A 26,011-nucleotide genomic window follows, 5' to 3' on the forward strand; every position below is an offset into this window, starting at 1 on the left:
ATTATTAACTAGTTACTTGTGATTTAAGCATCTTGATATAAGTTAAGTCTTCTTCTGCTTTTTCTTCTTTCTTAGGTCCACTTGAAATTTGAGATCAATGCATATGATCCAGCTATTGTGCAACAACTTATGTTATCGGGAGAACAGAGCTCAGGGGTTGACTCAAGGAGACCAACACTAGCATGGCTAGAAGATTCATCTAGCTGCTCAGATATACCAAAATTAGAAGGAGACAGGTATGTCATTTTGTTAAGTTCATGTTTTTTGAAACATGAGATCAGTAAGAGTTTTTTCATGGAGATAGTTTTTTGTAAATGACTGTTCACTCAATTCATTGCTTTTAAAAAAAAAAAATATATATATATATATATATATATACACACATATATATATGTATAAAATGAAAATGAAATGAAAGCCAGTTCCATTTTAGTCCTGTTGTTTCAGTTTTTCATTCTCCACTAACAAAGAAATACCTAATCCCATTGCTATTCTATGCTGGTGTTCCAAAGCTGGAAAAAAGCAAGGAATACAAGTTTGGAAATGCCTTTTCATTTTAATTATGGATTATGTGTTTCAGGTTGGAAAATGGAGATTATTTAGATTTCTAGAAAGTGTGTTTTCTCTGATTGCATCTACTTAGTTTTTGTTTATGTCAGTCATAAAATAAGTCTTGTGGCTGTGGTAGGAGTTATTTTCATTTGTGACTAACTTTTAAATAAGTTAAAGCATATACTGATGCTTAGAAAGTGCCATGCGAGTGTAAGTAGTACTCCTTCATTTACGCTGCTTACAGTATATTACTAGAAACTCCTTTCTCATTAAAGCTCACACAAAATAATACAGTGATGCTGCTCAAGACTAAGTGTCTTCTGTTCTACTTAATGCATATGAAGCTTGCTATGCATTTCCCACCCAAGAGGAGGGTGGATGATAAACAATTGAATTGTTGCTCTTGTCTGGTGAAATAAAGGTTGATCAGGTTTGAGTCAAAAGAAAAGACTTTTATCTTGGGCCAGAGGAGAAGGTGTCCAGTTTGTTTAAATGTGGGGATCTATCTTGGTACTGGGAGTTATTAAATCCAAAGGTACGAAGACACTACTGTTCTTTCTGTATTTAAAGGTCCTGTAATAGGAAATTGTTTCTCCTATTAGAAAAGCCAAATGTGTAAAGCTTTGTATATTGTTAGAACTACTAAACAACCTGTTTCTCATGAAGAATGATCTTGAACAGAATCTGCCTTTATGAAAACACAACTCATCTGGTAGTATTTTTAAAAGCAACATGAAGATTGTATCCGATTTCCTGAAGGGAGTGTTTTTGCTTGTGTCTTTTGTGCTTATTCTTCTTTTGAAAAATTCTGAACTTATTCAGTTATTTTGAACCATGGGAGGATGATGTTGGTAACTGCAGTGTGAGAGAGGAAGACATTACACATGACTGGAACAGGACTATCCTGAATTGTGACAGTGTCTGTGTTAGCTGCAAGATTGTGTTAGTAGAATTGAAAACCAGTCTGACAGCTCCACCTTTCAGAGACTGTTTTGAAGAACTTTAAAGAGGGTGTCATCAGTTTTTAGGAAGTTTTTCCTTCTTAAAGATTTCTGAGAACTGGTTTTTGTTTTCATTTAATTTATGTCTGAATTGTTGGGAATTCAATAGCAGAATGAGACTAGTTAAAAGCAGAATTTGCTCTACTGGCTCACTGTCTGTTGACAAAATCACTATGATGGCGTCTGTTACGAATTCATCAGTAGATACAGATGGTGACTAAAAAAATACAGGGTAATAGCAAAGATTTGATACTTTTTTTAACTAATTTGATTTATTGAATAATAGGAATGCAAGCAGTGTACATGGTGACATTTATACGTATGGTTGGGTTTTTTTTTTTTTCAGTGATGACCTATTGGATGATTCAGACAGTGAAGAGCATTCCAGATCAGAATCTGTAACAGGTAGGTTATATTTGATCCATGTATTATGTAGAGGTCAGGAAGGAAACTGTTGTTCTTAGGCTCTTAAACCCTGTCCAAAGCAGAGGATATTGTATTCATGGTATTAGGAGGAAAAAAGAAAAAAAATTGACCTAGAAAGCAGTGGCAATAGTTGTCATTCATGTGGTGGAAAGAGTACACATAAGAGAAAAGAAAAACTGTTAAAGAAACTTACTGAGAAAAAGAACAAATGACAGCTGTCAAAAGCCCTTTAAATTCAGGGGATTGTTAGAGAAAGTTCTGTATCTAATTTCCTTCTGTATATGGTCTTTGATAAAAATTAGCTTTTTTCTCTTTCTGAACAAAGGTTTCAGATGTAAGCAGAACAGTGCTATGCATAGTATTTCTGTGTTATTTTCTTAGAGGTCTAAGCAGAAATTTTTATGAGAGGGAAGATTTACATGCTTGCTTTTCATAATCAGTTTGCTCCTCTGAATTGACAGCAACAGGGGAGGAAAAATAGGACATGCATACACACAAGAGCTCGTGTTGAGGGAATGTTTCTAGGCCTTTTCTATTGTTTCGTGACTGTTAAGTCCTGGACAAACAGAACGTTGGAACATACTGAGTCTGGAGCAGTAACTTTCTCTTAATTATGAGAGTGTGTAACATATGTAATACTGCAATACCTTTTTTCGTTTTTGAACATATATTAAAAATTTCTGCTTTAAAGGGCATACATCGCAAAAAGAAACCATGGAAGTCAACCTCGATATAACAGCTCTCAGCATTCTCCAGCAGCCTGAAAAACTTCAGTGGGAAATTGTTGCAAATGTTCTAGAAGACACGGTTAAGGATCTAGAAGAACTTGGGGCAAACCCCTGCTTGGCCAACTGTAAGAGTGAAAAGATGAAGGAAAAACACGTGGAGCAACACAACATTCCCTTTCCTTGTTTATTAGCTGGAGGTCTATTAACATACAAATCACCTGCTACCTCTCCTGTTAGCAGTAACTCTCAGCGGTCACTGGATGGCTTAAGCAGGACTCGAGGTGAGAGTGTCTCAGAACAGGGATCAACTGACAATGAATCCTGCACTATTTCTGAACTGAATTCCCCTCTGGTAAGGAGGACTTTACCTGTATTGCTGCTATACAGCATTAAGGAGTCTGATGAAAGAGGAAAACTTTTTTCACAGGTGAACTTTATAAGTAAAAGTATACATGAAGATGGTTTCACGGTTCCACAGATCATTGAAATGGAGCTGGACAGTCAAGAACAGTTGCTGTTACAGGATCCCCCTGTGACTTATATTCAGCAGTTTGCAGATGCTGCAGCCAACCTAACTTCTCCAGACTCGGACAAGTGGAGCTCCATGGTTCCCAAGCCTGGGACATTGGTTCAGTGCCTGCGTCTGCCAAAGTTTGCAGAGGAGGAGAACCTGTGTGTAGATTCAATCACTCCTTGTGCAGATGGAGTTCATTTATTAGTAGGACTTCGGACTTGTCCTGTCGAATCTCTGAGTGCAATAAATCAAGTAGAGGCCTTGAATAATTTAAATAAATTAAACTCAGCACTATGTAATAGAAGGAAGGGTGAAATAGAATCAAGTCTTGCTGTAGTGAATGGCACAAGTATCGATGTAATCCAACATGAGCCACCAGCAGATGTAACAACTCCTTTAATAATTCAGCCTGAACAGAGAAGTGTTAGTGGTGGATACCTAGTGCTTTATAAAATGAATTATGCCACTAGAATAGTTACTTTAGAGGAGGAACCGGTAAAAATCCAGCATATCAAAGACCCCCAAGACACAATTACCTCAATGATTTTACTCCCACCAGATATATTGGATAATCGAGAGGATGACTGTGAAGAACCTGTAGAGGAAATACAATTAACTTCTAAAAATGGCAGTGGGAGAGAGAGAAGATCTGAGATCTCTACTCTTGGACACCTGGTAATAACTACTCAGGGAGGATATGTAAAAATACTAGATCTTTCGAACTTTGAAATTCTGGCCAAAGTGGAGCCACCTAAAAAAGAGGGCACTGAGGAACCAGATATGTTTGTCTCGGTGATATACTGTTCGGGCACAGACAGACTATGTGCGTGCACTAAAGGTAAGACTTTCTTAAAGCTGTTTTCTTAATGTTTATTTCACTGTAGTTGTATTGTAGTATAGGATGTTAGAATATAAATCTCAAAATAGCAATTGGCAAATGCCTTTTAATTTATATGCTGTTTACTTTTGTAGTAGAGAGCATGGGTTCCAGTTGATTCCCTCTCCCAAATGTGGATTTTAATCTCTAAAATGAGAATTACTTTTGGTTATGTCCAGTATATTGGTGAACTTCTTGTTGTAGTGTCACAGATTTGCTTAAATCCCAGACAGAAAAAAATACCAAAAGTGATTCTTATGTATAACTATTTCTATACTAGATTTCTCTGTTTCAGAATAATGTCTTCTGTCTATAATTGTAGATACTCGAGAGAGCAGAGAAGGTGATGCTTTTGTACCTTCACCAGTTACCAGTTAAGATTATTTACTTTCTCACAGGACTGCTGGTTCTGCTTAGGCCTTTTTGTAATTGGGATTACTCTGCCTTGACTGTGAGAGCTAGACCATCCATCCAATATTGTTAAATACTTCTATTGCTATAGTTTTTCTGAGAAATCAGGTCCAAAGCCATAAAAAATATCTAGTTTAGTAGTCTGAGTTCCAGGATTTTATACCAGATGCACTGAAGCTTTGGAGTCCGAGTGTTTTATGCTGAAATTTGAGGCTTTTTAAGGAATGAATGTATCTTAAATGTTTTTTATATAACTGTACTGCATAAAATCCAGAAATACAAAAAGAAAAAGCAAATGAGAAAGCTTTACTATTGATATAACCTTTTTGTTGTATTATTTGCTCTACATTTGCATAGAATTCCCTTAACTTCTGTTGTGTTCAGTCATCCTTAATCTTTCTAATGTAAGAAGGTTAAAATTTCTTGCTTATCTGTCAGGTGACTGAGAAGGTGTTTTTCTTAATTATTTATTTCTTAAACACTGTTTTCTTAGACTTCTTCCAAAATCCCTTTGCAGTCTTTGCTCTTCAGTTTTAATCGCTGTGAATATGGTGATCCCTGCAGACTGACAGTGTAATGAGAATTTGTGTTGAGAGGGGAATGGAGCCATTCACTGATTTATTGAATGTTAATCCCAGCAAATAGCTTGCAGTGCAGTGACATAGGTAAAAATATTCAGTAAAATGTTTGGAGCTTCTGTGCACTGGAAATGCTTGAATGCTGTTGAAAAACAGTTTTAGGTACCACAGTATCAGAAAGATAAAACTATTAGAGGGGACTATGAGGGTGATGAAGGTTCTGGAGGGTGAGATGGACAAAGAGCAGTTGAGACCCCTCAGTTTGCTGAGCCCAGAGCAGAAGAGCTGAGGGAAGGCCTGATGGTGGCTGCAGCTCCTTCACAGGGAGTCGAGGGGCAGCACTGAGCTGTGCTCTGTGTGACAGCAACAGGGCCCGAGGGAACGGCATGGAGCTGCACTGGGGGCATGGGGGAGATCAGGTTGGGGTTTAGGATAAGACTTCACCAGAAGGTGGCCAGGCATTGGCACTGGCTCCCCAGGGCAGATGTGTGGTTTGAATTTTGGGTCATCTTGTGTGAAACCAGGAGTTGGATTTGATTATCCTTGAGGGTCTCTTCCAAATCATGATATTCTCTGATTTATGAACTTTTCAAGACTAGAGAGTGTGCAGCATATTCTCAGTTGCTCAGATGATGGGAAGAGGCAAAGACATACTTTGAGTTCTCAAAGTTCTGGGTGTAGAATAGTCAACTCTTTCTGTTGCTGGTGCTTGTTGACATACTGTCTGTCTTCAGTGTATCATACCATTTTGTCTGTAGGCATCTTTAAGATAAAACTGAAGAGAAATGTTTCCTCTGTGTGAATGAGTGTTACAGGCTTTGAGTGTTTATACATAAATATGTTTTAGACCTGCGTCATCCATGTCTGTAATTGGGAATATTTATTCTTATCACGGTTGAAAAACAGTGCATCTAGGTGTCAGCCTAAAATGCTTCTGTCTGTTTTGTCAAGGATTGCCTGTAGTTGACCTCTGGGAGGGGATATATTCTTGGTTCCAGTTCTGTCAACGAAAAATATAGACTTTAATCTGTTGGTATTTTATTTTCCTCTCTTCCCTTGGCCAAGTTAGGCTCTGGTTGGTCTCGCACCAGTTCAGTTGGTTATTGTCTTTTTCTAACTCATTCAGAGTTAGAAGCTATGAAAGAAGACCACAAACACTGTATGTAACCACTCTTACAGATCTGTTACACATTCATTTATAAGCACTTTTGCATTTAGATTTCTCATTTATGTAGTCTTGCCAAGACATTACCTATGGTGTTACGCTGTAACAGGTTATTTTGGTGTGATTTGTCTTTGAGAGGGAATTAGTGGGTTGTTTTTTTTTTTTTTTTTTTTCAGACTGACTTTTGATCTTGTCAAAAATGAGTTGTCTGTACTAGTATTTCTTGTTGCAAGCCTGACAGAACTGGATGATGCTTTCGCACTTTTGGGAATTAATGCCACTAAATCTTGTGCCTCTCAATTACAGCACATTTCTTGCTCTTGAGTTTGATGGAGAGTATTAATCAATTTCAACAGAACACTGAAAACAAAAATAGAAAGAAGCTGCCTACACAGTCCTTGGGTTCTAAATGGGGATGAGGAGGGGCTGAGTTGTTTGCTGCAGCAGAATTAATGCTGGAAATGATCCTAAGAAATCATCTTCAAGTCAGGATCAATTACATTTAGTATTTCAGAGGGAGATCAGCCTATTCTTAGAGTTTTTCAACATGGGTGACATTATCAGTCTGTTCACAAAATTTCTTCTGATAAACCCTATCATTGATGATAATTTTTTTTTTTCTGGTTTCATCTGCATAATCTTTGCTGATTGAAATCTGTTGTTGTGTCCTTTGTGGACATGGCAAAGGCTGCTATAGAGGAAAAAAAAAAAAAGAAAAAAAAGAAAAAGGCAGATATTGTCTTCTTCCAATGACTTGTTTTCATAAACCAAATATCTCCAATTCTTTAAACTTTCCTGTAGGGCTTTGGAAGAAAAAAGCAAAGAAGAAAAACACATCACTGCCTTCCCAAAAGGCGTTCTCAAACCAGTCCACATTTCTTGACCCAAAAAGCAGACACAAATGTTATTGAATAGAAGATAATTCCTTAGTAACTGCACTTTGTACGTTCTTTGTGTGCATATACATACTAAGATGTTTGCACTTGTAGGCAGGAAACCAAGTTAGATTTATATTATGACTCACAAGACTCTCTTCTGCAGAACTGCTGGCTAGCTGATTTTTTCTTCATCCCATAATTGTGCATTTAATTATTTCTTGCTAGAAGTAGTAACTCTCACTTCTCCCTGTTTAATTGCATTCTGTTTTTTTCATAAACCAGGATGGAATTTAACAGCTTAGATTTCCAAGAATAGAGAACATTCTTCTGGAGTGAGGCTTTTAGTAAGATTTCCTGGTCAAATTTTTGAAGGGTTCTGAACCTAGTAATTTTCAAGCTAATCCTTTCTATGCTGTCCACTGAAGATACGAGGGGGACTGGAAGTTTAGTGGCAAGTTTCCTGTGGTTCAGCTTAGTTTTTTTTTTAATTCCTGTATCTGTTTGAGTATTGTTTGATTCTGTGCTCGTGTTGTGGCAGCTATCAATGATTGTGTCACTAGTCTGAATTCCTTCCAGAATGCAAGATACGTTCAGGATGTTGAACGCTCCACCAGATTGACTTTGACTCTAGAAGCCTTGTCTCTGGCATGTTCTCTATCTTGTGTCAGTGCTGCTTTCCTGGAGCTGATCACTGTTTTGCTTGGAGGAAGGCTGGGATTTATTTGAATGGATTTATGGTTTTTACATTGTGTTTATATAATCCACCAGGTTCCCGAGTCCAAGCAAAATACAGATTTAAAATATCATTTGGAATTAAATAAGCTATGTTTTGAATGTCTTACCTGTTACTTTCTGGAAGTATAATGATAATATTTTTCCACTTATTCTCCTTGGTGCTCGCTGAGTAAGTCAGTGTAAGCTTTTGTATCTTCTTGCTAGTGCAACAGAATCATTTGTCATCTCTGCCAAAAAGTGATAAAAGCAGCATCTTGAGTTAAACTACTACGTATCATGCTCACTACTAGAGCTAGAGAATACCATGTGAGTCAATGTTAGCACCTGGCAGTATATGCACTGAGCCAGTAGAAACAAAACAACAAAAGAAATTTGCTCAGGATTTTTCGTGACACTTGACTATAGAAACTAGGTAACTGCATCGTCAAAAGGGCATCTTTGAATGTTCTGTGAGAGTATTTGCTGCTTCTGTGATACAGAAGCAAAGCCACCTGCAGAGTTTCGGGAAGTTTGCATGAGCACTTAATTGTTTTATGGGCTAATACTGTGTTACTGATGTTCATGATAAACTTCTTTACAGAAGCTTTTTGAAAACGAGTATGAGGAAGTAAGATATCTCAGCACAGAATTTTTTCTTGGAAGCATATGTCTTTTAAGAATGCAGGAATCTTCTACATGGATAAAAGTGTAAGGCAGTTTTTTGCTTGCTGTTAATCAACAGTACTCTGCTGTAGTGACAGAAGCTTCTTTGAAAATCAAATGATCAAATCCAGAATTATTTCTTTGTTTAAAACAAAACAGAATAAACCAAACCAACTACAGAATAAGAGAACCTTGACACAACTCCCTTAGAAAAACCCACAGCCTTCCTAAGTTCTTCAGCCTTTCTCTGAGACATAAAATGGCAGATGGCCAAGCCAATCTGTTAACTTTCCTTGCATTACAGTGTGCTTAATTATTTCCAGGACAAGAGATTCTCAGGTTTGTTCACTGAGATCTTTCTGATAAATGATCTTTGAGCTGTAAACATGATGGGAAAGAAAGCATGTTTTGATGTACCGACAAATAAAGCTGTTAAGGTCTACATTAAATAATATGTTTCTAATCCTTGTTATTTAAGAAGGTTGCTAGTTTGTGAGCTATCAAGGAAACAAGCTTTTAAGGATATACTAGAACTATTCTTTCTTTGCTGACTCTTGGCATCTATTACTAATGTACTGTTCTGCAGCAGGGTAAGTGTGTGGAGGCTTCTTACTGGATCTCAGTAGGAAAGGCCCAATAAAATAGATGTTCTAAGAAGAAAAATAATGAATGTTCTAAGAAAAAAAAATAGTGAATCTTGTATCTCTTCAAACACCAGGAAACTCTGTGTTCGTGCAGCATTGCTTGGACTCAGTATGGATTTTCCCATGACATTCTGCACTGGTTCTGTGTGTTGAAAGATTTCTTCTTTTTGGTCATCCAAGTTATTGTATTCCTCTTTAAATTCTGTTTTGTTAAAACAACAATTTTATTAAGCCGTTTTTTTGGTCTTACTGAAATACACCATCACTCTGTGCCTTTCCATCTGTGTGTTTTACTTCCCCACATTCCCTCAGTGTACCTGCCAATTATGCTTTTATTTTGGATTTTATTACCTATGTTATCTCAAGTTGGTTTGTTTTAGTCTATCTGGATAATTTGCCTGTTAAGGTTTTTCATAACAATGTAAGAGCTGAACAGCATTCTGCAGTCAGTTTTCAGAAAAAAGCGTAGAAGGCCTGCCAGGAATTTTCTTTCTATTTAAGTCCTACTTATTAGGATTTTGCAACTACTGTATCTGGTAACACTCTTTCCCCAATGCTATGTAAAATTGAACATTTCTTCTCACTGATTTCTTGATAAATGACAGAATTTGTCTGTGTGCATCACTTGGCAGTGAATTCATTCAAGGCAACTCCCTCAAACAGTTTCAAGTCTCTAGCAAAACATTTTGTCTGTTGAAAGATTTGGAATTACTGTTTTGACTGTTGACCAAATCAGTGTTGTTATTCTAATAGTACAATGCAAAGAGCTCTTTAGTTAGGAGAGCTGAGTAGGAAAATAATTTTTTCATTTCTCGGATACTGAACTTTGAAAGGAAATTAATGCAACATGTACCAACAAGGTAGTGTGCTGTCAGTTGACGTGATGGAATACTTTCTGTTTAAAGCATAATTTGAGTTACAGAAAGTGTAACAATGGATATAATTTGAGGTGTCTGCTGGGGCTTGTTTGGTTAATTATCTTTTGTTTTTCTCTCCCCTAATATTTTCTTTCCTTTCATGCTCTTCACAAGTGGAGTTAGTATTTTTGTAGTTCTTCTGCTTTTTTTGTAGCAGTAAAGCAAAATGAAATACCAGATTCAATAATTACAGTAATAACTGTGTAGCACTTTGACAAGAAGGCTGTCTTGTTAGTTGAGTTTAACTGTATGCCTGTCTAAACTTCTTTCATCGACTTTGATGATTTTAGGTGGAGAACTTCATTTCCTTCAGATTGGAGGAACATGTGATGACATAGATGAAACTGATATACTTGTAGATGGATCCCTTTCTAAAAGTGTAGAGCAGTCGTCAGAAGGCATCAAGCCATTATCTAACCCTTCTAGTCCAGGCATTACAGGTAAACGGTTCATGTTTAAATGTGTCTAGCTGTACATTAAGATGTTTGTGTTATTAAAATCAAGTTTCTGAGCCATCTTTAATCTCTTCAGCATTTTCCTGCCTCATAGATGGAAAAAGCAAAAGTAATAATTGTTACAATAAGAGTGAGTTTTCTGCCTGACTCTGAGTCTGTCATCTTGAGTTTCATCACTTTTCTGAAAGAATTGCTTATGTTCTCTCTCAAGCTGGAGGATGTGGTATTGTTGGTAACCTGATTTTGCTCTGACTTTCTTTGCAATGTAGCATGGTTCAGACTTAGTGCTGAGGGTGTGGTATTTGTTTTGTTGGTGCTTTTTTCTTTACAACTAAAACTTTTCTCTATTTTTTTTAACTTGTAAGAGAAAATGTTAAAAATCTGTGAAAATTGATACGATGCATTCCTTACTTTCTGTGAAGTTTTCAACCTCTGTGTGTAAAGAAGACTGTCTTAAGTGCTCCTTTGTAATGTTTGCTTTGTAATGATTTGTCTTCCTGAGATATTTTATTTGTCAGTAGTTTTTTGATGAATATCCTGTAAACTTGTTTCTTCAGAACAGGACTTGCATATGGAGACAAAATATTTGTCTAGGCCCAATGTCTTTTAAGTTGCATATAGCATTGCATATAACATGCTTGTTTTTCATGTATCCTTCTGTTAAGGTAAACTGAGAGCTTCAAAAACATTCTAATAAACCACCATAAAACAAGTCTGCATTGATAAGGGTGTGCCAAAATAATGTTTTAAACAACTGTTATAAAATGTTAACATTTCATACTAATGCCATGTGCCTGTTGGAATATAAAATTTTCATTTTCTTTACTCTGTGTCCAGAAGTGTGTAAAAAATGTTTTAATTGGCTTTATACAACTGAAAATGTAACTGGCTAGCTTCTTCATTGTGATGGTTCTAGTTGTGTCTCAATGTCCTCATAGCCTTTTTTTTTTAACTTATCTTTGTGTCACATGTAGCTAACTTTATATATAGCAGTTTGATTTTAATGTAAAAATGTTTATAGGATGTTTTAAGGAGAAATAAATAATCTGTGTAGTAAATATTTATGTTCTGTAATTATTCAGGAGTTGATCTTTTGGTGGACCAGCCATTTTCTCTTGAAACACTGACATCTCTGGTAGAACTGACCCGTTTTGAGACCTTGACACCACGATTTTCAGCCACTGTCCCTCCCTGTTGGGTTGAAGTCCAGCAAGAACAGCAGCAAAGGAGGCATCCTCAGCATTTGCACCAGCAGCACCATGGAGATGCAGCTCAGCACACTCGAACTTGGAAGCTACAGACAGACAGGTAAGTAGAATAGTGGTTCAAAAAGAATTCTGTGCGTAGATGCTGTCATCACAAATTTTGAGTGACTTCACTGTTTTTAAACTGTGCAAGTTTAAGAACATGCACTTTCATAGAGTCTGGTCCTTATTTTATGGGTTGCAAGGCAACTCTTCATGGCATAGTTATTGTAGTGTATTCATGTATTTTTCTATTTCATGATTATTTTTTATTAGGTGAGTATATTTGTCAGAATTAGATATTCTTCTTTTTCTATTAGAAAAGAATCCTCTTGCTATTTTTAGCTATTTTTTCAAATTGCTTGCAAGTGATGGATTTATGTATGGATGGATTTATGTATGTTTCTGTCAAATAAAATTGGTTTATATGTGAGACGTTTACTTGAGCCAACAGAGAACCTTTACTGTGCTGAAACTTAGGCAAAATTTTCTTTGATGGAAAGTATGCTGGCACAGTATCTGTGCAAACTTGATTTTTATTTGTTTATTTATTTACTTCTTTTTACACTTGGCTTTTGAACTTGGAATTCTTTGGGAGTTACAGAGTATAGCTGTAAGTTGTGTAGTGTGGTGTTTTGGTGGTTGTTTTGTTTTTTTTTGTAATGAAAGTGTAGAATACGGTACTGCAAGGTTTTTTTGCTCCAGCTGTTACACATTCATCAAAGTGATGTGTAAGTTTTTGATATTAATGCAGAATCTAAACATCAATAGGCTGAAAACAAAGAAGCCAAAGCACACTAGGGGGACTGGAGGTCATATGTGGAGGGGAAAAAAGATGTATAAATAAGTGAAAGGTAGCGTATGTTCATGGCACGTTTGAGATGGTAAAACAGGCCTGGAAGGTAGGGAGGCAGGCATTCCAGGGCTGACACCTAGAATGAGCTGAATTTGCTTTAACTTAAATATTCATAAGCTGTGGTTAAAAAAGGTTTTGAAAGCTGTCTTTATCTTGTGATTTTGCTTTGCATAAGTGAAGTATTCTGTTTATGCCAAGTGAAAAGGAGGTTTCCTAGAAAATAACTTCTAGTAATAACTTTAAATTATCTAGTGCGTTCAGCAACAGGTGAAAAAGTAAAAAGCTATAAAATAGTTACAAAAAACAAAACATTGAAGGTAATAGCTCTAAATTGGACCATTAGCTTATTAATATTTACTTAATTACAGGAAAAGATTTATACAGGCTGCGAAGTAAAATAGGAACGTAAAGAAATAAATATATACCTTTAACAGATGTTGATGACATTTAGACAAATTGCTGTCCATTTGTTTGTAGAATAAAATCTAGGTTTTTAAAATTGAGGTTCATAATTCAAGGTTGTCTGGGAGAAACTTGTTCATTTCTGGATTATTTTCTTGGTTTATAAAATGAAGTTTCTTTTATCTCTTCCTTGTGTCTTATGCCAGTTCTTATCGAAAAGCAGGATTACAAGGTTAGATGGATGAGTAATGCAATTTGATACAGTAATTCATATGTTTAATAAATAGCTACAAGGGAATAATTTTGTAGGTGTATTTCAGGGAAACTCACTATGTTACACTTTAAACTTTGTCAGTTATTGTTATTTTTAAAAGGCAACATGAGAAGGAAAATCAAAGAAGCAGAGTGTTTTACCAATCAGTAATCATATGAACATCATCGATGACAAATTGAGCTTAGGTGTTGAGTGAATCTTTTTTGAAAAGAATTCCTTATGTATTTTGTTAAATAGTGACATCTAATCTTCTTCTCAGACTTCATTAGGAGATACTGTATGTATTCATCTTACACAGACATACTTCAGAAATAAGGGAATAAAAGAAAAGTTAGATATTCATGTTCTTCCCAGTGTTCAACCTCTGGAAATGGATGTGCAGCTCCAAGTTCAGTTGTCAAGAAAGATGAAACACTGAGGTGCTGGAAAATATTTTGTAGCTGTGAGAATGATGGTAAACTTGCATTTAGAACAGTCTTTCTTGTGTGTTCTTTTTTAAAATGACACTGTAATATTACAAGGATTTCAGAGAGTTCAGAAACTGATGAAAGGGGAGCTTTTCACTCATACTATAACCAGACTATTCATCGCCACAGGTAAAATCTCTTCACTACTGGAGATGAATATGGGGCCTTCTTGTAGGGCCGTTACAACACGTATACCTGCTAGATACTTAAAAGTTCCTTTGGAGCATCTATTACTGACTTCTGTATGCAGAAAAGAAATTATAGAGTAAACCATTCACAGCTCTTAGTATGACAGTGTGTGTTTTCCAACATACAGTCATAGCAGACCACTGTAAACCAGCCTGCGTGTTACTTTTGCTTCAACTGGATGAACAGATTATTTAGTGTTTCTGAAGGTTTGCTCCTTTGAATGTCTCATTCACTTCATGTTTTGCACAGTGTCTATAGCAATATCCAAACATAACAAAAACAAACAAAAACCTACCTCCACACCTTCTGTTTTGAATAGGGTGAAGTATCCTACGAGACCCAGGAAAGGCATGAATGATTCTGACAAGGTTTTAGTGTTATTTTTGGTAAATCTTTTCCCCGGGCTTCTGGAATACATTTTCATTATTTCATTTATCTATTTATACTTGTTAGCTGAAAATTTTTCACTGTTGCTTCTTAAATCAAAACCACAAGCTTTCTTCTGTCCATCTTTCACCACCTCCCAAAGTAAATAATTTTCAGTACTGCTTTTTTTTTCTGAAAGCAGGAGGGAACTTCCAAATTCTGTTACTGGTTTTCTGTGAGATCAGCAGTAAATAACTAGAAGCGTATAATGGTGTGCTTTGTACTGTGCTGTGTCTGAATTGCAAATGCTTTTTAAACTTCTTGACTTCTAGTTTCCTCTTGGCCTAGAATTTTTCTACTGCAGCATGAACAGTGCTGCCATTATACCTACTTGATAGTTTGGCAGCCCTGCTTTTCCTGGACAGGCTGTTAATTGCTGCCATTGCAGCAAAGCTCCTGAATTCTCTCTTCTTCATCAAAGGCCTCAAGTGCATCTGGGGCTGCTGAGGTGGAAACAAATGCCTTAAAAGGCAGATGGTTAACTTCTTAAATAGTCATTGAAGAGAAAATTAAACCATTCTCAAATTCTGTGGTTAATTCTAAACTCCCACAATATACAAAATGAGTTTGAAGGACGAATCTGGTTTATTGCAGCAGAAAAAAACTGGATTACTTTACCTATCTGTTGCCTCAGAATTTGCTCATTAGTGTCTTCTGATGATTTAACTTTATGTGTAGATTCATTTTAGGAACACTGTGTTCTTTGAAAGAGAACACCTCTTATATTTTTTTTTAAAATTGTTTACTGATAAATTGATCTGAAAGAGCTATTAACTTAAATAATATGACAATTCACTCACAATTAGTTTATTTGAATTGCTCTTTTCTTCAGTTTGAAGTATTTATTGCAAACCCTTTTGTATCAAGCTGTGAAACTTCTCCTTAGTTTATAATTTCAGTATAAAACAAAATTGGCTTTTAAAGGAAAATGTGACTCATTAAAAGAAAGCTGCACCCATTTTACTCAGCGCAGGGTGTGCATGTGGTAAGAAGCACTTCTCACCCTCTATAAATTACCAACTATGTGAAATATATATATATATATATTTTGAAACTAATACTTTGAGCTTCCTGGATGTGGCTGTTCTAGTGCTGTAAAGCAACACTGTTTAACAGTTAACAGTGCAGAAGACCAACTTACAAGGTTGCAAGACAGTTACTATCATGCTTTCATACAGTTCAGCAATTGGAAAATCCTTTTTTAGCATGTTGGGGTTTTTTTTTTGCTAGAAATGAAACTGATATTTGTAGTAGTACGGAAGCAGTACTGTAGTGAAGATAATGTGGAATCTTCACTACTGTTTTTATTCAGTCATTGACTTGTTCTTTTGCCCTCCTCCCCCCCAGTCAATTGGCTTTTAAATTGTTCTTCACAAAATCAATTTTGAGCAAGGTTGAATTCCTTCTACTTCTGAAATGAACGTGTATATCAACTAATGTGCAATATTTTTTTCTTTTTTTTTTTTTTAAGGAACACGTGCGTAGATGGAGAATGCATTAGATAATGCTCCCTAAGTGATCTGAACCTTAATAATTTATCTTTGTTTTCCTTTTTTCTTCGCAGCAACAGCTGGGATGAACATGTCTTTGAGCTGGTTCTTCCAAAAGCTTGTATGGTTGGACATGTGGACTTCAAATTTGTTTTGAACTCAAACATCACGAACATTCCCCAGATTCAAGTGACTTTGCTGAAAAATAAAGCTCCAGGCTTAGGAAAAGTCAATGGTAAGAAAGGACTTGAGGTATTTTTTTTTTTCTTCAAAATCAGTGTTCTCTCTGAGGTATGTTAGAAGACTTGGTTGAAATTATATAAATATTTTCATTTTCTACTTATTTTTATTCTGTTTCTCAGAATCATGTTCACTTTTTTCACTTAACGTGTTAGAAAGTAAATTGGGAAAGCAAACTTGATAAACAGTTTCAGAATCCTGATTTTGTGCACATAAAAGTGATGGTTCAGAAATTTTGAACCAAATTCTTATTCTGTGTTGTTTGAATCCTGTAGTCATCAAACAAAAGCAAAATTGCTGTCAATAGTTATTCATACTGAAGGTCAACAGTTGAAACAATTCACGTGTCTTCTGATCTATGCTTTTTAAGAACCATTTAATTGGGAAAAGAACTGTATTTAAGCATTATCAAAATAATATCTTGATGTTCAGTGTGAAAAACAATTATTTTAGCTCATTAAAATTTCAATTCTGAAATCCAGTTACTTAGGAGCAATCTTCAGTTGTTTCCTAGGTGGAGATACTTGGATGGTCATTCAAAGAAATATTTTTTTAATGTTTACTGCAATTGCAATCTTAATGTGTAAAAATGTAGAAAGCTGATACATTTTCAATGAAAACTACTGCTTCCGTTTTTCGTGAGCCTGAAGTAATGTTTATAAATTATGCTATTTTTCATTCTCCAGAAGCAGCAGTAGATAGACAGATCACATTTCCTCTATCTCCAGCTCATAATGTTGAAACTGAGAGAAATGGAAAGCCAGGACTGGTTGAATTCAGTGAAGAAATGCAGTACATGGATGTTGAGGAACCACAGTGTAAGTTTCATTTATCTTGTTATAGTTTATTTAAAATGTAAGCTTGCTTTTTTAAACTTCTGTTTTGATTATATACTGGAATTTCTCCATTAATATTACTCAGCCATTTGAGACAGTCTCATTTCTTAATCCTGCTCAGCGATGCCTTTCTCACTGCTGTTTTACTGTAGGAGTTAAAAGTCAAAATAGATGGATAAACTGATTGTGCTGAAGGCTTTTCATGTTTCAAAACAGATTAGTACTTATTTGAATTTAAATACTTTCCTAACTTAAACAATTACTGTATTCCTGAAATATTTTACATGGTTTCCTTACCTAGTTCTAAAATAATTGTTTGAGTGCCTTGCTTTTTTAAGAGATTGCTAACTGCAAACCAGGAAAAATAATAAACAGCTTGTTAAGAGTTCATAACCAGTCAGTTACTTTTCAGCCATTATCAGACTTGATCTGCCTATTTTTATAGTCATATAATTTTTTAAAATAATTTTTGTTAACCAGTGCACTTCCACAAAAGGTGCTAGAAAGACTCAGCAATCAAACTGAATCTGACTGAAGAGAGCTACTAATTCCTAACAGGAAAAATTAATAGTTGAAGTGATTCAGGCTGAGAACTTAGGTTCTTTTTGTTGGTCTGTTCATCAGTCTTCCTTACCTTTTATGTGATCAGTGTTATCTAGGGCATGATTCCAAGGCAGATGTTGCACAGGGTATGGAAAGAGAAATCAAAGGAGAGTTAAAAGAAAAAGTGAAAATGTGGTGAAAAGAAAAGCTGTTTCATGCTTATGAACTGTCAGAAAGATGAGTGAAGGAGGATTTCAGGATGCTATGAGATAGATAAATTGGTCAAATTGATTTTTTAACTTTTTTTTTAATAAGACCTAGTGGGGGTTGTGGCTCAGAATGCATTGGTTCATCATTTTATTAGTTGTGTATTTTGTGGTTCTAAGATGGTCAGTGTACATATTGTCATAGAATCACAGAACAGTTTAGGTTGGAAGGGAATCTGAAAGACCACCCTGCTGTGGACTGGGTGGCTGCCTGCTGGATCATTGCCCAAAGCCTCATCAGACCTGGCCACGAACACCTCCAGGGATGGGGGGGCTTCAAACCATTACCTCTTGTTATGTCTCTACATTTTCTGATGAAGAGCCTCTTGTAACACCCCTTTAAATACTGAAAGGTATCTATAAGGTCTTTCCAGAACCTTCAAATCTATCGGCTAAATAACCACAACTTTCTCAGTCTTTTCTCAAAGGAGTGGTGCTCCAGCTGTCTCTAATCACCTCTTCGGCCCTCCTCTGGAACTGCTGTAACAGATCCACTTGTTTTCTGTGTTTGGGCTCCAGAGTTGATGTGAGGTCTCACAAGAATAGAGAGAATCACCTTCTTTAATGTGCTGGCCATGCTTCTTTAGATGCAGCCCAGGGTATGGTTGGCTTTCTGACCTTCAAGCACACTGCTGGCTCGTGTTGAACTTTTCACCCACTAGCACTCCCAAGTCCTTCTCTACAGATGTATTATTCATATCACTGAAAGTTATTTGAAAACTGTCAGTTACCTCTGTTGATTTTATTGGAAAATGGCTACAAGTGAACCTAAAGTAGCTTATCATTTTTTCAGTGTTCAGTTTATGTGTGTTTAGTGATCTCTTTGACAAAGTGTATTTTTAACCCCTGAAATGATTTTATGACTTTAAGATTTGTAGTTCAGATCCGTATTATTCATATTTTTTAAGGTCTTAGGTTGTGTCCATTTTTGGAGGAACATAAGGAGGATATACTCTGTGGTCCAGTATGGTTGGCTACTGGACTTGATCTGTCAGGACACGCTGGAATGTTGACACTAACAAGTCCAAAGCTTGTTAAAGGTAAAACACTTTACTGTGCTGTTCACATGAAGTATGCATGTCTGAATTGTGTCTTGTACTTTTGCTGTCAGACTTTGGTTTGAATTTATCTTCATGTTGATAAATTTTGCTACATGTAACACAATAGTGACTAGTGATGTTAAAATAACAGTTAATGTGGTTGAGCTCTGTTTGTGTACGCTGTATGTCTGAAAGATGTTACACCTTGCCCTTGTGACTTATATGTATTCTTCCACCTCTTTCTTTTTTTTTCTTCATTTCCAGGCATGGCCGGTGGCAAGTACCGTTCATTTTTAATTCATGTTAAAGCAGTGAATGACAGAGGAACAGAAGAAATCTGCAATGGTGGCATTAGGCCAGTTGTTAGAATACCATCTCTAAAACCACAGACAAACAAGGGCCATTCCCTTGCTTCATTATTGGCAAAAGTTGCAGCAGGCAAGGTACTGAATAGCCAAGAAAGACATCTGTGTTAAAGTTGTAGAATTGGTATGGTTTAGATCACCAGAGAAAAAAACCCAGCTCTTCAGAGAACTAAGATCCGTGACAAATAACTTTTTTTAAAGAGTTTATGTTGCATTAATGCTTTCAGGAATCAGAGTTGTAGAGTTGTTTCTTGAAAGTTATTTCTTCTGTGAAAGTTTAGTTCCTGTTGTGAGCGTTTGAATCTGAAACTTCTGTTTTCGTGAGTGATTTTTAGTAGCTAATCAACCTTGTCCTTTTATGAGGATTTGTATATGTGTTTTTACTCTTGATTGTTGCTGTTGGAAGATTGCATGATGTGATGTACCTCTTTTTAGAATGGTTAGAACATGATAAACTACAAACAATGCTAAATTGATGCTCTGCATATAAGTAGTCCACTTTAGTATAGCATATCAAAATACTTTTTTTAGCTTAAAAAATCTTGACTTGTCCCAGTGCTGTTGCTAACAAGCTGTAAATATTTCAGTGCTTATAGTGAGAGATTTTGCTTAGCTGTATGCGCTTTGTTCTGAACAGAGTACATAGATGCAACAATCAAAAACAGTGCAATTTCTGAAATCCTTTAATTCCCCTCTCCTCCTCTCTAAACATCAGGAAAAACCGTCTAGCAAAATTGAAGCCGGTAACTCTTCAAGAAAATCAGATAATCTTAGAGGTTGTGACTTACTTCAAGAAGTCTCTGTAACAATTCGAAGATTTAAAAAAACTTCAATTTCAAAGGAAAGGTTGGTGGATGTTTTATATTTATAAGAAGTATTGGTTTCAGTTAGAGCCTTCATGAAGTACTTCCTTGAAATATCTCAGCACAAATCGCTGTTTGAAGTTGTCACTTCATAAATACGTTCGATCTGAGAAGTCCAGTAAGTCATTTATCTTGAGGGCGCTGTGCTGTGTAAGTAGAAGAACATATATAATCCTTAATGCATGTAGCTATGTTCTGAGTGACTTCTTGACCTACTTGTAAAGAGAAAAGTAAATAGTAGCAGTTTTTCTTGATAATTTAGGTAAATTACTTAGTCAGACATTTAAAGAGGTATTTTTTCCTTTTTATTTCTACGTGTTTTCTTGTTTCTTTTAGCACAAAATATGTGTCAAAAAGTACAGAATCAAATTCGGTTATTATTATTACTCGAATGGAAGATAAAGTCTCTGTGCATTGGTACTACAAATATAATGCTGTATAAATGATACAGTATTTAATTTGTATTGCCAACTGCCTCGCCACAATGGTGGCCCTAAATGTAAGGGGCTGTAATGTAATCGAAGGGGCTGCAAGGCCAGGAAATAAAAATGACTTCATTTTCTGTAAGTGGTTTAGAGAAGTGTCTCATTAGGATATAAAAGAGATGATATTTTTGGACGCAGTTGATGAGTGTTTATTGGGAAAGATTGTCAATGAAAATGCAAGAAAAGAAATAAACCCTTAAGTTGGGATGGAGGATCTGTTTCAAAACTTAGTCATTTGATAACAGCAGCTGCAGAACACTTGAGTATTTGGAGGAACATCCTTGGAGGAGCAACAGAAGTCAAGAAGTCTTCCACAGGGGTGCTTGTTATAAAGAAAGAGTACAGCCTTCACTGAGATTTGTTGAAAAGAAGATTTAAGGGGCACCTGAGAAAACTTAAATCCCTTCAGCCAGCAGTTAAAACTGCTGAAGAGCATGATAGCGAAAGCATGAGGCCAGTACGCGCTGCTTATGAAGAAAGATTGACAGCTATTCCCTTATCTTCTGTCTTAAACAAAAAGATAAATTACTTGAAATAAAAAGGTATTGTTCAAAATATATGATATCCCATCCTGAAGAAAATAACAGAAGGACTCAGGATGTGTGTTTACATTAAAATAAGCAAAAACAAAATGTATTTGAAGAATGAGGAGCAAAAGTAAGTAATAGCATAGTGTATATAGTATGCTATAGTAAAAATTTTACTTTCAGCATCAGGAGCAGAAATCTGGTCACTTGGATTGTAGGTTCAGTTGATGATCAGATATAGATAAAGCATTCAGAACAAACAATGAATTGTCTGCATCAGTGCTTATGGTGGAGGATACAAAGAAATCTAAAGCATGTGAATTTCTAGCATGGATGATGTTTTAGAAGACCAATCTAAAATGTAATTAATTGTAATAGGCTACAGATCTAACAAGGCGAACAGTAGTATTGCTTAGGATTAGTTTGTGTTCACCAAAGAATTTTCGGAGTCCTCCAGGATAAAGGAGATGAATTTCTAGTGGAAGTGAAATTTCATATTGTGAAATGCTTCGGAACATAAGGACAGGCATATGGTAAAAAGAATGGCTCTGAAAATGGTTCAAAGTGACCATGAACTTGTACACCTGTTGATATTACTAATCTTCCAGCACAACATTGTTTTTGATTTTCCAGAAAACTTCTGGTGATGGCTTTCTGATGATGGCTTTTGTCAGAACTATGAAGTAAGGGGGATCCTGAATAAATTAGCAACAGGTTCTTTAATGTGCTGGAATTAGTAGATATGTGCAAGTAGTTGTGAAAGAATGTTGTAGTCAATCAAAGTTTGCTTAGGTTTACAACTTAATAAATTAGTTAATACAGGGGGAAAAATAAATCTACAATAATTAATAATTAAATCTACAATAATTGAGGCAATAGAAATATTGGGAATCAGAGTCACCAAGGTTGGAAAAAATGTCCAAAATCATCTAGTCCAACCGTTCCCCAATATTTCCTACTAAACTATGTCCCTTATCATCTAAATGTCTAGGGAAGATGTCATGTATGCATGTACTGCTTTAACTGTCATCAAGGCATCTTTTTTTTTTTTCTTAAGACAGGTTACAAAACTAGAAGGAGAACAGGGGAGTGACCATACTGAATAATTGTTTTTTTTTTTTAATCTCCTCCATTCCCCAGAGTTCAGCGGTGTGCCATGTTACAGTTCTCAGAGTTCCATGAGAAGCTGCTCATTACTCTTTGCAAAAAGACAGATGATGATTTGACCACCGAACATGCTCAGAGTCTTGTGCTAGACACGCTTTGTTGGCTAGCAGGAGTATATTCAAATGGACCTGGCAGGTAAGAGAGAATTTGTGTCTAAACTAGTGTAGATGTTTGTCAATATCTTCTCTATTAGAACAGTTTTATGTGATTATGTAAGGCATGCACCTTGTTTTTGCAGCTCAAAGGAAGGAAGCGACAGCTTGCTTTCCAAAACACGCAGATGTGTATCTGATATAATACGTGTTTGTTTCTTTGAAGCTGGACGGAGCATAGCTCACAAATGCGCACGGTTTCTTGCACTGTGCATCAGGTGAGTGCAGTGTTATTTTAGGTGGATATGCTTTTTGTAAATGTGTATTTGGGTGTTCTGCATGCAATCTGAATTGTGTTGATAGGGTTTGGTTGTTGTTTAAATATATGAACAAGTTGATCTAGAAGATGTTCTGTTGAGGAAAAATATGTTAGGAAATGGCTGTGAAGGACATCCGGTTTTCTACTTCATCTTCTGGAGGAGATCTCATGTTTCCTTTTTACTTTGTTAAACCTTAAAGTGTCTGGCTGTGTGTTTCTTTGTAGCAATGGCAGGTGTGACCCAAGTCAGCAGGGTTTTGGATCAGTTCTCCTAAAAGCTTTACTTGACAATATGCCTCTTCTACCTGCTGCTGCAACAGGTGGTATGTATACAATGTTTATTGTCATGCAAAAACAGTACCTTTGTTTGTCATGTTTTGTTAGACTGTCTTGTAGAATAGGAATTCTGTAATTGTTAGTACTGATTGCTTTGTGGTGTGGTCTGGTCCAGTGGTGGACGGTAGGAGTTTAAGCAAATTACCTTCCTTATAATGCTGAGGCAATGAAGTTTTAGGAGACCTCATATAAGTTTTGCATGACTTTTTGAAAATGTTCAGCAATCACAGGTTCTTTTGCCGTAAGTGATGATCAGTATTGTCTCTTATTTTTGAAAATTAGTTAATTTATTCATTCCAAGGAGTCTGGCAATCTAAGCAGTGTTCAGTTAGAGCAGCTCACTTCTGTTACTTTTGAACCAAAAGGAAATTTTGAACTAAATTAAATTCTGCAATACAGATGAGAGTGAGTGTTGGTCTCTTAGCACCTTATTGCCTGATAGAATAGGAAGATGATGTCAAGCACTACACTCATATTTGGGTTAGTGAGACCTGTTTTGTGTTTTTCACAGTATGATGCTTAATTGCTTCTTGCTTGGCATCACCAAGGGACTTTGAAGGAAAATTACTTTTCAGTCCAAAATGCTTGCTGTGTTAATGAAATTAAAACATTTAACACACTGCTTTAGAGGATATTGAATGCACAGGGGAGGGAAGAGGAAAGGAGAAAGCTAAAAATTCTGTTTTCACACAGAAGCAGTGCACTGTGCTTCCAAAATTATCTGTAAGAAGTACCTGCAGCAAATACAGAAAAAAGAGGTAGCAGCCAAAAACAGGATAAAAGGAAAGAGCTGAATCTAGATTGAGAGTTGACGCAGCAGGAATTGGAACCTTTAATCTGGCAATTTGGAGTGGCAAGAGCATTTTGGTTGTGTTTAGTAAAAACAGAGTGCAGAAGTAATGGAAGGAGTATGTTCAAAATTTTCTCTTTGGAGCTTTACTTTATTCCATTACAAAGTAGCCAGTAAGAGAATCATAGAATCATAGAATTACTCAGGTTGGAAGGGACCTCAAGGATCTTCAAGTCCAAGCGCAGCCTAACCATAGTACCCTAACTAGCAATCCTCTGCTAAATCATATCTCTGAGCACCACATCCAAACGGCTCTTAAACACATCCAGGGACAGTGACTCAACCACCTCCCTGGGGAGCCTATTCCATTGTTTAACCACCCTTTCTGTGAAGAAGTGTTTCCTTATGTCTAACCTAAACTTACCCTGGCGCAACTTGAGGCCATTTTCCCTCGTCTTGTCACCTGTCACCAGTGAGAAGAGACCAACCCTGCTCTCACTGTAAGCACCTTTCACATACTGGAAGAGACCAATAAGGTCTCCCTTCAGCCACCTCTTCCCCAGACTAAACAGCCCCAGCTCCCTCAGCCTATTCTTATAGGGCTGATTTTCCAAGCCCTTCACAAGCCTCGTTGCCCTTCTCTGGACCTGCTCCAGTACCTCCACGTCCTTTCTGTACTGAGGTGCCCAAAACTGAACACAGTACTTAAGGTGAGGCCTCACCAATGCTGAGTACAGGGGCAGGATGACTTCCCTTGTCCTGCTCACCACACCATTCCTGATACAAGCCAGGATGCCATTGGCCTTCTTGGCCACCAGGGCACACTGCTGGCTCATGTTCAGCCAGCTGTCCGTCAAAACACCACGTCCGTTTCCATCAGGCAACTTTCTAGCCACACCTCCCCAAGCGTGTAGGGTTGCCTGGGGTTGTTGTGACCAAAATTTTTTTCATCTAGAATCCTCCACGCATGTGGGCTACGAGGGGAAAAAAAAAAAAAGAAAAAAAAAAAGTACAATATATATAAAAAAAAAAAAAAAAAAAAAAAAAAAATTACAATATATATATATATATAAAAAAAAAACCAAAAAAAAAACCTATTTGTGGAAGCATGATTACAGAATGATTCTACATTAACATTACTCCTCTTGCCCCCTCCCTCTGCCCCTCAAAAAAACCACGAGAGAAACATCAGTGGGTGAGGGGAGAATAAGAACACTTCCTCATTTGTGTTTAGTAATTCATTAGTTTATTTGTTGGAGGGCCACAAAGGTAATCAGTGGGCTGGAGCACCTCTCTTATGAAAACCAACTGAAGGAGCTGGGTTTGTTCAGTGTGGAGAAGGCTGAGAGGAGACCTCATTAAAGCTTTCGAATATTTAAAGGCAAATTACAAACAGGAGAGAAATCAATCTTTTGCCCGGGTAGATACTGATAGGCCAAGGGGGAGTAGTTTTAAACTAAAAGAGAGAAGATTTAGGTTAAATGTCAGGGGCTAGTTTTTAACTGAGAATGTGTTGAGGTGCTGGAGCAGGTTGCCTAGAGAGGTTGAGTGCCCCATCCCTGAGCTGTTCAAGGGCAGATTGGTTGGGGCCCTGGGCAGCCTGATCTAGTACTTGACCTAGCAGTTGGCAACTGTCTGTGACATGAGGGTTGGAAATCAGTGATCCTTGAGGTTCCTTCCCACTTGAGCTGTTCTGTGTTGTCATGATTTATCACTTCCATTGATTATATTCTTAATAGACCTTTTTAATGAAATATTCACATGGCATTTCACTTGGAATTAATTTCATTTTATATTTTTAATGCAGGATCGGTGTATTGGTATTTTGTATTGCTGAATTATGTAAAGGATGAAGATTTGGCAGGATGTAGTACAGCTTGTGCATCACTGTTAACTGCTGTGTCCCGACAGCTGCAGGATCGCCTGACACCTATGGAAGCATTACTACAAACAAGGTACTAAGAGCAGTAGTTGTTGTAAACGTAAAGACAAAAGTGCAAACTGTCTGATGTTCTGAAAATTGTTGGCTGTTTAAAATAAAATCCGTTTTGCAGTATTTGAGCAAGCACTAATATGATATAGCTCTGAGAAATTGTTGCAAAGGTAAAGGTGAATTAAATTACTGTCCTGCAATTTACAGTATGCTTCAGGTCAGCAAGTGCGTAAATGATGTTTGAAGTTGTGCCATCCTTAAATAGTATTTAAGCTGTTTAGTGTAAGGATTAACAAAGCATCATCTCTTTTGAGTATGGGAAGGAATAAAAAATACTT

At 36.6% G+C, this 26,011-nt stretch overlaps 1 protein-coding gene across 6 annotated transcripts in view; it reads left to right on the plus strand.

Annotated features, from left to right (window-relative positions):
- Positions 1 to 26,011, plus strand: part of BIRC6 (baculoviral IAP repeat containing 6) — a 169,817-nt gene that overhangs the window by 22,995 nt on the left and 120,811 nt on the right. For all 6 annotated transcript variants that reach the window (XM_042812417.1, XM_042812440.1, XM_042812432.1 and 3 more), the window contains exons 8-21: positions 76 to 236; positions 1,900 to 1,958; positions 2,671 to 4,059; positions 10,359 to 10,508; positions 11,606 to 11,831; positions 15,946 to 16,106; positions 16,798 to 16,929; positions 18,665 to 18,796; positions 19,061 to 19,239; positions 19,877 to 20,007; positions 22,177 to 22,338; positions 22,442 to 22,573; positions 22,840 to 22,937; positions 25,548 to 25,695. In XM_042812417.1, coding sequence (XP_042668351.1) covers positions 76 to 236; positions 1,900 to 1,958; positions 2,671 to 4,059; positions 10,359 to 10,508; positions 11,606 to 11,831; positions 15,946 to 16,106; positions 16,798 to 16,929; positions 18,665 to 18,796; positions 19,061 to 19,239; positions 19,877 to 20,007; positions 22,177 to 22,338; positions 22,442 to 22,573; positions 22,840 to 22,937; positions 25,548 to 25,695 — 3,260 coding nt within the window. The remainder of the gene's footprint in view (positions 1 to 75; positions 237 to 1,899; positions 1,959 to 2,670; positions 4,060 to 10,358; positions 10,509 to 11,605; positions 11,832 to 15,945; positions 16,107 to 16,797; positions 16,930 to 18,664; positions 18,797 to 19,060; positions 19,240 to 19,876; positions 20,008 to 22,176; positions 22,339 to 22,441; positions 22,574 to 22,839; positions 22,938 to 25,547; positions 25,696 to 26,011) is intronic.

Source organism: Centrocercus urophasianus, unplaced genomic scaffold, assembly GCF_019232065.1.
Source record: "Centrocercus urophasianus isolate 14NV4802_14NV808 unplaced genomic scaffold, USGS_Curo_1.0 seq_10, whole genome shotgun sequence".
Lineage (NCBI taxonomy): Eukaryota > Metazoa > Chordata > Aves > Galliformes > Phasianidae > Centrocercus > Centrocercus urophasianus.